We start from the raw sequence: 14787 nt of genomic DNA, 5'->3' as shown, positions 1-14787 counted from the left end.
ATATTAAACTATTCATTGTCATAAGATGTCCTTATTTCTCCACCTGAAAGATATATTACTCTGGATTGTAAATTGTTTGTTTTTAAGCTGTAAAAACTTCAGCCAAGGTTCTACTGGTCTTTAAAGTTTGTGTTAAGAAGTCTACTTTATTCTCAATGGTTTTACCTAGCTTTTTCATACCAAAGAGAAGACTTTTGAATGTTAACACATGTGGAAAAGCCTTTGGCCAAAAGCAACTTGTCATTAAAAGCAGAATACCTATACCAAAGAGCAGCTTTCTGAATGTAATGATTGTAGAAAATCCTTTAGCAAAAAGGAAAATCTCCTTATTCATCAGAAAAGTCACACTATAGAGAAACCTTTTGAGTGCAAAGATTTTTAGTTGGAAAAGTTTTTAGTTGGAAGTCAAACCTCATCAAATACCACAAACTCACATGGGAGAGAAACCTTTCATATGTAAGGATTTAGTGGCAAATCAAATCTTACTGAGCATGCGAAAATTCAAACTTGAGAGAAACTTTTTAAATGCAATGAACTTGGAACAGCTTTTGTCCAGAAATACTCATAAAGTATCAAAACATTCAAATGGAAGGAAAAAACCTATGAATGTAATGAGTGTAGAAAAGCCTCTTAAAGTCATTTCTCACTGTGTTTCTGAGGATTCATTCAGGTGATTAGCCTCACGAATGCAATATATGTGGAAAAGCCTTCTGTTAGCAGTCATCTCTCCCTGTCCATGCGAGAAGCTAACAGGTGAGAAACCCTATTATTGTGAGGGATGTGGGAAAGCTTTCTCCCAATCCTCAACTCTATTTCTGCATTTGAGAGTATACAGACTTAAGAAACCTCATCAGTGTAGTGAATGTGGGAAAGCTTTCAGCCAGAAGTCACACCATATTACAAGCCAGAAAATTCATACCCATTAAAAATATCTTCTAAATAAGAATATATACACCTAGATTTTGCATTTCATAGTGCATCAGAATAGTTATTTTGAAGCAAAGCATCACAAGTGAGATGAAATACAACAAATGCTTAAAAACTTACAGAACGCCAACAATGCATACTGAAGAGACAAGACATTTGTATGATGAAAAGACTGTGCCACACCAAAAAGCAACAACATAAAACCACAACAAATGTAATACCATAACTTTCGATGCATTTCCCTAAAATGGGAACAGAAAATAAGAGGCCTGTTACTGCTCTCAGCATAAATCTGGAGATCTTCATCAGTATAGTAAGAAAAAGTATTAGAAAGGAAGAGACCAAGAAAAAAAAAGTATTAGAAAGAAACAGACCAAGAAATTTCTCAACAACCAAGATCCTGAGACTACTGTCATTATTGGTTGTTAAATGAAGAATTGTATACAGTATCTACATTACAATATTCAGAACAAAGAAAGGGTCAGATATTCCAGCTTGATGAGTTTGCTTTTATTTGCATAACTGTTACATGCAGTACTGTGATGTATAGAGGAACACAAAACTATGGTACAGTACAATCACCAAAAATTACAGTATTATATAAACAAGGTGTACTGTGCAAAAAAGACATTGAGGTTGTATAAACACAATGTACAGAACCATACAAAAAAAGGCAGGTAGTAAGTCCAAACAGTAGGTTGTAAGTATGAGTACAATGCCTTGGTAGTAAGTCTGAATGGTCGGTAAACAGGTAGGTCAATAAATGAGGAATATCTATACTTTATATGGTCATATATGAAAAAGCAGCCTTTGTAATAATGACTCAGCAGAACAAAAAAGATTTCAGATAGACGCCTAAGCACTAATAAAAATTTGGAACATGAAAGAGATGGACTTAGGGAATAAGGAATAATAAGACTTTTAGAGTATATTTGGAGTAATCTCTAAGAGGAGAGAACAGATCATGAATTATGCCAAAAGTAAAATCCACAGGGATTAAGGACAGAAAATATGAAAAGTGTGTATACTAAAATGCTTATCATCTTGGAAGTAGGGAAACTATTCCCTGTAACAAATTTAAAAAGCCATAGCAGTTCTACTCGTGTATATGCTGAAGAAGTATATACCAGGAAATGTAGTGTCTTGATTGTAGTAGCCATATATTGGAGGTCACTTAAATCCCATTCAAAGTGGAAAATTCTTATAATGGAATACTATACATACATGTATTAAAATGCAATATCACATGTATTAACAGGAAAATCTTAAAAATGTTGAGAGGGAAATACCAAGTTTCAGAATAATGTATATAGTATAAGAACTTTTTTTGCAAACTTGAATTAAAGCTTCCATCATGAAGTTCAATACTTTATATTGGTAAAGGATACAAATGTATGTGTGAGTCCAAACTCTCCCTGGTGGTGGCCTATGAAGGGTGGAAGCCTAAAGGAAAGAGTGCAGGAGGTGGGGTGCGGCTTCAGCTTTTTATATAAATATCTATTTCTCTTAAAAACTACAAGTAGGTACAGTATATAAAGACACTGGCTAATTCTGGATTGTAATAATCAATTTTTTAAACTTTTCTGTATTTTTAAAATGTCTCAAAAGAATGAGGGGCAAAGGCTATGACCTCATAAGCACAGAAATCATGTTGTAATGATTAATTCCCAGTTAAACACTAAACTTCATAAAATACTTATAAATTTTATCAACAATAAATGGACTTTCACTCTATGTAATATGAAATTATCTATTTTACTAAAATTAAACGGACAAAAATAAGAAACTATTAAATAAGTACATCAGAAATAATTTACAAAAAAAAATTTCCAGATACGTGTATCTTCTTGACGTGTTCCAAATATAAAAGCACTCGTCGTAGAAAGAAAAATACTAAAATTGAACGTTTGTACGTCTTTGCTTACTACACAAGAGATGCTGTTCCAAAAATTCTGCAAACCCCAAGTCCTGTGTGTTCTGGGCTTTCCCAGGGTAGGAACCATCTTGCTCGAGCGGCTGGGACGCGACCGCTTGGCGGAAGTCTCTCTCAGGCGCACCTCCGGTCAGTGACTGCATTCACGTCCCGCGGGCTCGCGCCCCAGTTCCGAGTAGAAAAAACATCCCACCGCGCGTGGAAGCAGCTCCTGTAGGGCGTTCCCAGCAAGCCCTACGCCTTAAGATCAGCAGATAACAAGCTCTGGGCTAGCTTGTTATCGTGTCCCGCGGGCGACGCCACCCTAGTCGCTGACAGGGCTGCCCACTGATACTTCTAGCGCTGGCGAACAGCTGTTGCCATCTGCAGAGGGCCGGCTAACAGGGAAACGCCTTCGCATGGCCACCAAGACCGGGTAGCAACTCGCCTAGTATCTTGGAGCCGGCCAATCAAGTGTGGCCGAGGGCGGAGCTTCTCCAGGCGCCCGGGCAGCGGCGAGCGACTTCCGGCAATATTGCCCAAGAGAAGCAGCTTGTGTACCTCCAGGTCGTCCAGCGTCAGGTGGGAATTACAGGTGAGGAGAGGGCCATGGGCGCGCCGGGTGGGGAGGGAAGGGGGCCCTCTTGCAGGGAAGGCTACACCAGGCCATGTCCCACGGAACCTGAGTCCCCAGTTCTGCCACATCTCTGCACCTGATCTTTTCCTTGCCCTACCTCCTGTTGGAGAGGACTCCGCGGGCCCTGGCTTGCCTGCCTCTCCCTCGAACTCGCTCCCTAAGTGTCTGCAGGCTCTGCGAGCCTTGACTTGTCGGGCTCCCCATCGAATCCACCCCCCAACTGTCTGCAGCCTGGCCCAGGTGTTTTTCAGGGGTCTGCCCTTGTATGCCCTTGACCTGGGACGACTGCCAGGGCGCTATGCCACCCTTACAGGTCATTGAGTGCCTGACTTGACGCTTCTTTGGCGTCTTCCCTGCTTTTCTTCTCGCAGGTGATCCTTGAGGATTTTTACTAGTAAGTACATTTTGACATTTACAGTTGAATTCCATCTCCACCCCCTCGGCCTGTGCAGACCCATTTTGAGCTCAAATGGGGAATCTAGAGACCATCTTCGCCCTAGACCTCTCTTCTTGCCAGCATCAAATCCTTATCATACGACCCTTATCAGAAAAACATATTTTTTTTCTTTTTCCTGATATATTTCTTCTACTTCTATGAAGTATCTATAATTATCTCTCAAGCTTTCTTGGTGTAAATCCTGTTTCTAACGTTAAGCTTGCAGTTTGCAATTTTTTGATGTCCTTTCTAGATCGTACTTGTCAACACTTACAAACCATTTGACCCTAAATTATTTGACTTTTAATATTTAGAAATATTGTAAGACAAAAAGAGCAACAAAGAAAAATCAAATACCAAATTGAAGAGCAATCACTTTCTTATTCCAGAACAATGAAAATTATTTTCTCAAAATTCATGATGAAAACTAAAAGGAGAATAAATGCCTTTACCAACATTTTTCTCGGAATTTGAAGCTTCCTTGCTATTTTCATTGTAACATATTTCTCTTATACAATGTGTAGCTCTTGCTTAATATGATCAGCATTTAAATTTTTTTTTTGAATTTTTGGTCTTTTTGCGACAGAGTTTCACTATGTGTAAAGGCTGGCCTTGAACTCATTTGGTAGGCCAGGCTGGCCTTGAACTCACAATGATTGTCCTGCCTCAGCCTCCCAACAGCTGGGATTTCAGATGTGCATCACCACTCCTGACAACATTTATTGTTTTTGAAGATTAGTTTAATAAATACTGTTAAGTACTGGTTATTCCATTTCTTTTTCATCTGAAAAACAAATAGCAATGCATATGTAGCCTTTTAAAATGTATTAGAGTTTTGATTCCTATTTTCTTGTTTTATATTTAGAGCCATTAAAACATACAAAGTTATCATGATCTCCTCCCCCTTTTGACAATGAAAAGGGAGGGAAGGGATAGAGATATAAAAAAGGAATTAGAATGAGTTATGTCCATACCAACCCCACACAAAGGGTTGTAAATATTATACTACAAATATGTACTAGTAAACTAAACTTCAAAAATAAAATTACACATTCAAAAAAAAAACCTTGAAAGGCCTTTTAAATTGCAAGTTCCTTTTCTTTTCTTTTTATATTGAACCCACGGCTTCACATATGCTAGGCCAGCACTCTACCACTAAATTACATCCTCCGCCCTATTATTGTCTTTACATAAATCTGCTTCTAAAGTCTATCCTTTAGTTCATGAACTTTATAGATTATACTGTAAAGTACAACTCTGTGATTCAAAGAACAGACCATAAGAAATATATACACATCAACAGAAGAACAGATACGTCTGGAGCCTGCCTTTATTCTATTTCCACAATCCGTTCTTTACATTGCACTCCTGCCAATCCTTAAAATGAAAATCAGACAGCCGAAAAATTCAAACTGACCTATATGTGTTTCCCATTAAGTTGTTAAAGTCAAATTGAATTACAGAATATGTAGAAATGCAAAAATAAATTGGTTGTATTATTGGAAATGCCACATTGGCTCTTTATTTTGCATAAATGCTATTAAGATGGATTTTAAAGTCAGGAGATAAGTGTACTAAACAGGGAATGGATATAGTGTCTTTGTAGATTGACTACAATATTTATGTGTCATCAGGGTTTAAAATAATTTGTTAGCAAAGGATACAGTTGCAAAGAACACAAGTACTAAGCCTATGTTGTGTAAGGAGATTTTTAAAATTTCCTTCTCTCTTTTGATCTATTATACAGCCACTATAAGATGGTTGTTTTCTAACAACCATCCTTACACATTACTCAAAATCTTTTATTCAGAGAACAGAATCCAAACACCTTTGATCTCAGAATCTTCCATGACCTGTGTTTGGTCATTTTTTTACCTACCAATCTCTGCTGACCTTCAATAGTTCTCTATCTCTGCCAATCTGTACTGCAGATTTGTCACATACTTTTCTCCCACAATTGTGAGTAGTATTTCATTCTTTGCCTCTCCATTCGTGTAATAGGTAACCGTGTGTCTTGGTTACTTTTCTCTCATTGTTGAGACAAAATACCTGGTGCCCAAAATGAAGGAAGGAAAGGTTAATTTAGCATACAATTTTTGGAGTTTTCAGTCCATACTCAGCAGGATCCAAGGCAAGGTGGTATTGGGCTCAGGGGCAGCTGTTCATGGTAGCTGTAAGCGACAACTGAAAATGGCAAAAAAAAAAAAAAAAAAAAAAAAGGAGAGGGGGGACACATCTCCTTTCTTCTCCTATATTGTATGCTGGCTGCCTGCCCTAGGTGGGTGCAGCATGCACATCACAAATCCCAGCACTAGACAGTGAACAAATCACAAACTCTACACTCAGCTGCCTTCTTGACTGCATGAGGCTTTAAGGGGACTTGCAGACACAAACCATAACATTCCACCCCTGGCCGTCCCCCAAAAGATTCATACATATCCTTTACGTGAAAGACATTTAGTCCATCTCCAAGAGTTGCAAAGGCCTGACAGTTTCAGCATTGCTGAAAGTCCAAGTCCCAAATCTCCTCCCAGTTCTAAGGCAAACTCTTAGCTGTAACCCCCTGTACAATTGAAACAAAGTTAAACACTTCCAACATACAATGGTGCAAGATAAACATTTCCATTCCAAAAGGCCCAAATAGGGAGACACAAAGGAATGGGACTAAAGGAAGTCTAAAATCCAGCAGGGCAAACATTAAGTCCTATAGTTGCATGTCCAGCATCTGAAGCAATCTGAAAAATTGTGAGCTCCAAAGGGTGACTTCACCCTCATAGCAACTTTGGTGGTTGTAGCTCCCACAGCTTCTCTCTTAGGCCTCTTCTGCTCAATCCTTGCAGCTTTCCTTAAGATAATCCACACTCCTGACTTTTCCAAACTTCTGGGTTCTCCACTATACGTTTAGCTTCACACTCACAGCCTCACACGCTGACTGGCATCCCAGACCCTCTGAAATTGGGGTGAATGCCTTTTTAACCTTAAAATTCATGCATTCTGCATGCACTTAAAATCAGTACTATGTTGACACTGCCAAGATCCTCTGTCAACTGAAGCAGTAGCCAGGCTTTCCTCTCCCTTGGCTGTAGGGGCCAAGTGCCTGGATCTTGAGCACTCTGAACTTGATTCTGGGAACAAATTCGTTATGCTGCCTCCATTTTGTAACCTGGTACAGCTGCCGTCATTTTGGAACCTCACGTGGCCTCCACTGCCGCTCAAATATTGTGCTTGGTGGCTTTCTTCTTCAAGCATAATCTTTTACTTTTTCAGTTTTGAGGCTTCAAAGGGTGGAGATCTGTTACTACTTCCTGTGATGCTCCCAGGCCATCTTTTCTGTTCTTTTTCTTCTCAGCAATCAAAATCTTAGCTCTGTCTTTACAGTCCACAGCTTTACTGGAGCTTCCTTTCTGGCCAAACTCATATTTTAAGTCACCCTCCTGGGCTCTTTTCTCTTGATTTGCAACATAAATCAGGCTAAAAGCTGCCAACAGTAGCCACCTCAATACTTGACTGCCTTAAATTTCTTCTGCCAGATTAATTAGTCCACTGTTCTTAATCTTAGTCTCAGGCAAAGTCTCTGGATGTGAACAAAATGCAGACAAACTTTCTGCCAATCTGTGGATTGGCATACATCCAGCATACATCATCTGGACTGCAGTAACCAATACAGTCCTTTCTAGCAGAACCTTGTCCTTACTACCAGGATTTCTGTCAGACTTCTGGTCTTCTGAGCCCTGACTAGAATCTCCCGTACAGAACAGACTAAGCTGTTGCAGGGCTACTCTTCCAGGCAACATCTCCAAACCTTTCCAAACTTCCCACAAGCCATTTCTAAAGGCTCTTGAACCACATGCTCACAGTAGTGACCTCACTGCTCTAGTATTAAATTCTGTCTCGGTTTCTTTTCACTTGTTGAGACAAAATAGTTGGTGCCTAAAATGAAGGAAAGAAAGGTTTATTTAGCTTACAGTTTTTGGAGGTTTTATTCTATTACTCAGCTGGATCCAAGGCAGGGTGGTGTGGTTAAGTGGCAACCGTTCATGGTGGCCACAAGTGACAAGACTGAAAACAGCAAGAAAGAGGAAAAACATACCTCCTTCACTCCCTTATATTGTATGCTGGCTCCCTGCCATCGAATGGGTGCAGTACTCACACCCCCAATTTCAGCACTAGACAGTAAGCCAATCACAAATACTAGACTTAGCTGCCTCCTTGACTGCATGAGGCTTTGGGGGGACACCCAAACACAAACCATAGCACCATGTTTTAAGTATGAACTCATGTCCTCATTCTCAGAACCTTCCTGGCTGACCTGCCCTTTCTCTATTTACTACTATTTTTTTCTGTTTTCTTAGTTATTCTTTTTACAACTCATTTGGAATTATAAGATTGCATGTGTATACATGCATGTACCACATCCACACATTATATTACATGTGTATAGGGCTTTTTGGTTTTCTGCTTTTAGTTTTTATTGGGTGAGTGGCATGCCTTTGAGGGCAAGGACTTTTAGTTAGTTGCCCAGTTACTGAAGTAATCCTGTTTGATCCTTAGTGATATTTTTCAGAGTTACCACTTGATTTTATTTTCCTGAATTGACAGTTTCAATGTGTTAGTGAGATATTTTGGTTACCAAACAGTCCCTACATCTACATTTCTGTAGTGTGGATACACATGTGAAGCAGGCGTTGTTACTTCCTGATTCTTCTTTTGTGGGGATGTTTTTTGACCTACATCTGAGTGTTATTGAGAATCATGGATTGACTGGGCATGGGTGGTGGTCTTCGCATTTTGCAGCAGTCTGTGTCTGTGAAGCAGATCTATAAGATGACTTACCACAATGTGCTAAAATATAAGGATAGTTTTAAAGTATTTTCTAAAGCAAGTATTTAACAATATGTGACTGAAAAGGAAGTGTTCTGACTGTGAGTTAGTTTAACAAGGTTTTGAGATCTTAATGTAAAGAAAATTATTTCAACTTACACTGTACATGCTGGTACAGGAAATGAGACCTAGAGTTGACCCAGAAATCACATTGAAGTCTATATAATTTCTTTCCAAATTATTTTGATCTCTTCAAAAATAGCATAAATTCCCATTTGATAGCCTGGTTTTTGTAAGTTACTCAAAATATAGTTGGTGGTATTGAACACTTGAGATTTGGATTCCTGAATCTCTCAAGTACTCTCAAGAGACAATATTCTGTCCTTCTTTGAGGTGCGTGGGGGTATAGGTGTGATTTTGATATTTTGCAGTGCTAGGGATTAAATCCAGGATCTCCTGAAGGATAGGCAAGCCATGTACCACTGAGTTACTTATACCTCCAGTCTTTCCAAGTCAACTTTGGACATGCGATTCTTAAAATATTGCTCTGCTGAAACTGTTTTTGAGCAAGTTTTCAATTTCCTTTCTGTGCCTAAAAAAATGTCTGTTTTTCAATTTCTAACATGTTTGGCTTCATTATGTTTTCTCATTCTTAAAATATTCTTCTCTTGACTTCATGCACTTTTTCTACCTTCTCACTCTCTTTTTCCAATTTCCCCTCCTGACTTGCACTCATCTATTGTACCTCGCAGCCCTCCTTTCCAGCTTCCATTTTGGCTTGTCTTCACTCATTTGCTTCTGACCTGTTGGTGTTCCTTGGGGTCTTTCCTTGACCTGCTGCATATTCTGTGAGATTATTTTCATTCTTTTGATTTCTCTGAATTCTGATGCTTTTCCTATATTATTCGCTACCCTCTGTTTTCTGAGCCATGCATTTCATTCATTCATTCTGTAAATAGATTGATATGTGGCTTTGTTCAAAGTAACAAGGGATACAGAGATGGACAACATGTTGTGTTCTCTTGAAGGAGAACAGAGGGTAAAAACATGATTCCAGATGGCCCTTATTATGTTGCATAGGATAGTCAGGGAAGGCTTTGAATCTGCAGTGCTAGTCCTCCCTCCAAAATAACTTAATTGGTCTTTAATGGGGAATCACACTTGTAATTTTAAAGCTTTCCAGACTATGATGTTAGTGCAGTTGGAAACCACTGACCAAAAGGAAGCAAAATCCAGTCAGTGAGAGGAGTTAGTATGTATGATGTCATTCTCATCAGATTGTAAGTAAGGTCCATGAGGGTATATCTATTGCATCTTTTTTTTCCCTTTTCATTACTGGAGATTGTACTCAGTGCCCTGTGCATGCAAGACAAGCACTCTACTACTACACCCCCAACCCCTTATTTTATTTTCAGTAGGGTCCCAAAGTTTTCCAGGCTGACCTTGAACTTGAAACCTTCCTGCCTCAGACTCCCAGGTAACTAGGATTACAAGCACATGTTACCATGACAACTTTGTTGTATCATATTTATGTCATAATTTTTATAATGATTTTAGTGTATTAAACTTAAGTCAGCATCTCCTAATATACCTTCTGCTATAAGGATCCGGATGTCCTGACTTCTTCCCTGCAAGGCCACCCCATCCCAGAGTGCTGTCTGCTCCATCTCCCAGTATTGATTTAGCTCACTCTCCTTGAAGGCCACTACTGTGTAGCCTTGAGTCCCTGTCCCCAGCCTTCTGTTCTTCTCAATGAAAACCTGATTCCTTTAAAGCTCAAGTCTGATGAAATCATTTAACCTGTAAGTCTCTTGGCCCCCTCATTGATCTCAGAATACAGCTTGACTCCTCTGTCTTACCTGGCCATCATGTCTTCTCACTTCTGGCCATGGCCACTTACTCTTGGTGAACTCCATCCCAAGTGGCTTACCTAGTGGTGATAAATGTGAATACATTTCCAGGTATGTTGCCCAGGACCTGTGGCAGTGAGTGTATTCTTTGAAATGATTCTGTGTTTCTTGCTTGCTGTTTAGGCAGAAGCTTAGATAGCTTCTCACACATGCAGTGTGTCCTCACACATGCAGTATTAAGCATTTTTCCTATTTTATCAGTTTGGCATGACCAAAGTACTGTCATCAGCACTGTCTCACCACTCATTACTAACCAACGTTAATGATGAGCTGGTAACAAAATGGTAAGTAGAAAATTCTTTTAATCAATGAACAAATGCTTGGAAACTTGTTAATTTTTACATACATATATTTTAATGTAAATTATCTTTTTTGTAGGAGAGCCATGCCATTTCTGGGTCAAGACTGGAGATCTCCTGGGTGGAGTTGGATTAAAACTGAAGATGGCTGGAAGAGATGTGACTCCTGTAGTCAGGAGCTTGAAAGAGAGAACAGCCAGTGTACCGTCACTCACGATGTGTAAGTCACAGCCAGCAAACATGACAGTCTGACATTTATGGCCTACCATTTTCATGTCCCTGCAGAGCTCCATAACTTACAGTTTTAGAATTGCCTACCAGAATGTGGGAAGGGAGTTATTTTGCTAAAGAAGAAGCTTGGTGCAGTGCCTAATGCTTGTGAATCCTCTTTCTTATTATTTAAAACACATAATCCTGATAATAATCTGGGAGCTAGGAATTTGTTTAGTACCACGTATAACAGAGGAACCTGAGGAAATTAAAATACACAGTTTTGTCAGTATATGTCAAGAACATAATAATAATGGCTTACACATGACAAAAAACCTAAAAGTGTAGGTCAGTGTAATGACATTGCTTGGTGGTCTTATCAGGGGCTGAGTGACATTCTGTCGTGTTGCTCTGCAATCCTGAGAATATAGCTTTATCTGCAAGTTCTGAGGGACTGTCACCCACTATGTCTGCATTCCAGTTGGGGACATAGGTGAGACATGACCCACAATTTGAACATATTAGTCTGCCTTTACTGCATTGGCTGGACCACCGGCTCCCAAGAGGCTGCTGAGGTGGTCTGTTTTGTGTGTGGCCATAACTAGATAAAAATCTAAGATTCTGCAAACACAGAAACAAGGTGGATGGCAGTAGTGTGGTTTCCAGCAATCCATGCTCAGTGATAACTGAGAAAGTAGACACTTAGGGCACTCTTGAGTCATCCTCTGGAGTGTTATGGGTCTAGACATGGATTTTACTGAATGTTTTTATTTGACATTTGCATTCTTAGCAATTGTGTATGCTGGACCATCTGTTTTTCTGACAGAAGTTAGACCAGAGACTAGTTTTTACAGTATTGGAAGCAAAAATTAATTTTATAGTTCAGTTATAGTGAAAATAGCACATAATATTTATTGAGTATATGTTGGTATTTTTGTCTTTTTGAGTTTTATTGATTTTTTAAATGGAAAAATAAAATTTCATAGCAGAATGATCAAATAATAATAGTTAATACATGTTAACTTTAAAGTAGTTGCTTAGGGTACAAAAGAAAGGTATAAAAGTTCTGCAATCAATATTAGTACAAGTTTTTCTTTTTAATGAACTAAGAGACACTGATAGTATGACCGAATTGCATTTTCTCCCTTGTTCCTATTGTCCTTTCCTCTTTCACCCATCCTGTTCCTTTTTCCTTTTGAACAATTTCTTCCCATTTCACAATATCTATTGTACATTTTAGAACTTATTTACTCTTTCAGTTTCTCAAAGGAGACAATACAGTGTTTACACACATGAGTCTGATGTACTTCGCTTCTGAGTATGGTCTCAGGTTGCATCCATTTACTTATAAATGTCTCAAGTTTATCCTTCTTTATGGCTGAGTATAAAAATACTACATCTTTTTAATCCATTCCTCAGTTGATGGGCATTTGGGTTGTTTCCAAGATTTAGCTATTACAAATTGTGCTGCTATAAACATGGGTGCATGTATATTGCTGTGGCATGTTTTTATCCTCTGAAAAGATACCCAGAAAGGGAATATCTGGGTGGAAATCCTAGTATTTTGAGGAACTCCATACTGACTTCCACAGTGGTTGCACCATTCTACATCCCCACCAACAGTGGAGAAGGATTTCTTTTTTCCCATAGCTCTATCAGTATTTGTTATTAGTTGATTTCTTGATGATAGCCATTTTTGAGGGGGTGAGATGTAATCTCAGTTTTGTTTTAATTTGCATTTCTTGAATGACCAATGATGTTGAATGTTTCTTCATACATTTATTTGCCATTTGTATGTTTTCCTTTTTGAAGTGGAGGTACTGGGGATCAAACTCAGGTATTTGCACTTACCAGGCAGGCACTGAGCCTCTGAGCTAAGACCCTCACCCTTGTATTTCTTCATTTCAGAAGTGTGTATTCATCTGAGATGCCCATTTCTGGGCTGACTCTTTGAAATTGGAAGTTTGGTTTTTTTCAGTTCTTTCTATGTTTTAGATAGAAGTCCCTTGTCTGAGGGACAATTGGCTAAATTTTTCCCACCTTGTGGGTTGTCTTTTCACTCTGTTGGTGATTTCTTTTGCTGTGCAAAAGCTTTTTAATAGGATGAGATCCCAGTTGTTCATTTGTTGAAGTGTTTCCCATGCAGTCTGAATTTTGTTTACAAACTCTCTACCTACACCTGTGTTTTCAAGATTTCTACCTTGAGTTTTATTTAATATTGATGGTATAAAGTTTGTTCAAGGTTGATAACACTTTTGGTATTGTATAACTAATGATACACAGTTCTGAATTTTCTAGGTGGTTGTTGTATTATTTAACTGTCTTATGTTTTTATAGCATATTATTTAAGTTAGAAGTTGATTAGGAATAGCTAAAAATGTGAGGTATCTCCTATTTACTTCAGCTACTATAAAGTGTGGAGATTCCTCAAGTCATAGTCTAGGATGGAGAAACAGGTTTTTAAAAAGCTACAATTAAATGAAAATATTGCTGTTATTCTTTTACTTGTATATTTTTTCCTGTCATCCCAAACATGCTTAAATGTATGAGAACTGATTTTTTTTCTTACATATACATGGAATTTAAGAACCCAGTCCAGAATGTGTTGATAGCTTCAGCCCTTATCTGCATTCTGCATATACTCTTTCACCCCCTTCAGACTTTTATACAAGTCCTTTGAAATAGCATGCTAACAGATGCCTGTCTCCTGATTGAAAAGGTCCACATGTCTTCAGTAAAATAGAAGGTGTTACACAGCAGCCACACTGTCCTTGTGGGGTGAGCAAAGGGAGGATTTGTCTCCAGTTGCTTTGAAAGTCTAGAGAACTTCTTTGCCACTCTGCTTTTCTTCTTTGTGCCTATCGCAACGCATGTTGGAATCTATGGGGAGAGCCGAGGGCCACACAAGACTGCAGCGGGTTTCTAGTGCTTGTTTCCTTTCCAGAAGGACAAGTTACTTAACTTTGAACATAGAATTGATAAAATAAGTAAAACCATGTGCAACCACATTCCCTATTTTCTGTTCCTATGAATTAAGCTCAGGACTAGACAAAAACTCTGCCACTGAGTTATATTTCCAGCCTTACAACTACCAGTTTGAGTGGTTCAATAAAATAACTGTATCTTCCTCCCTCTATCTTTGAGAAACAGTGCTTCTAGTTCTTTTATTTGGAGTGGGCTTTCTAAAGTTAGAGCAATTACCATAGTAAAAAACAGTGTAGATGACCAAGATTCTGTATTAATGTACTTTTTTGTAAATATGCATGAAAATAGACCTTAAAAAGTAGCCTGTTGTTTAGATTCATTTCATTTTAAATGGAAAGTTCAGACAAAATTCATGAGCATTTATCCAGTTCATCCAGATGCACATTCATTCAACATTATGTTATCACCAAAGCCAGCGATGCTGCAGTAGATGTTAAACCCTCTTCTGAATACCTCTTACTCACAGGATTTGGATGTATACAAGGGAGGAGGGGCTAGCTAGCCCATATCTAATGGAAATGCACTTGTCAGGTGCTAAGTGTATCTGCAGCTCGCAGAGGGTCAAGGCAAGCAAGAAGCCCACACATTGAGTCAATGAACAGGAAGGACGCTGCAAGGACAAAGGGTACTGTACTTGCTATGTAGTGCAT

General features: G+C 38.8%; 1 protein-coding gene across 5 annotated transcripts in view; it reads left to right on the top strand.

Annotated features, from left to right (window-relative positions):
- Positions 1-2906: 2906 nt before the first annotated feature.
- Positions 2907-14787, top strand: part of Fbxo25 (F-box protein 25) — a 54764-nt gene continuing 42883 nt past the window's right edge. The window contains exons 1-2 of one of the 5 annotated variants that reach the window (XM_003479396.5): positions 2907-3434; positions 11022-11162. In XM_003479396.5, coding sequence (XP_003479444.1) covers positions 11029-11162 — 134 coding nt within the window. In that variant the 5' untranslated portion in view covers positions 2907-3434; positions 11022-11028. The remainder of the gene's footprint in view (positions 3435-11021; positions 11163-14787) is intronic. The other 4 variants (XM_063235021.1, XM_063235022.1, XM_063235020.1 and 1 more) reach the window with 4 other exon arrangements.

The sequence above is a fragment of the Cavia porcellus genome, unplaced genomic scaffold (assembly GCF_034190915.1).
Source record: "Cavia porcellus strain 051 isolate PalLab524CR breed Dunkin Hartley unplaced genomic scaffold, mCavPor4.1 scaffold_24, whole genome shotgun sequence".
NCBI lineage: Eukaryota > Metazoa > Chordata > Mammalia > Rodentia > Caviidae > Cavia > Cavia porcellus.
This window is presented reverse-complemented; position numbering and strand designations above follow the sequence as displayed.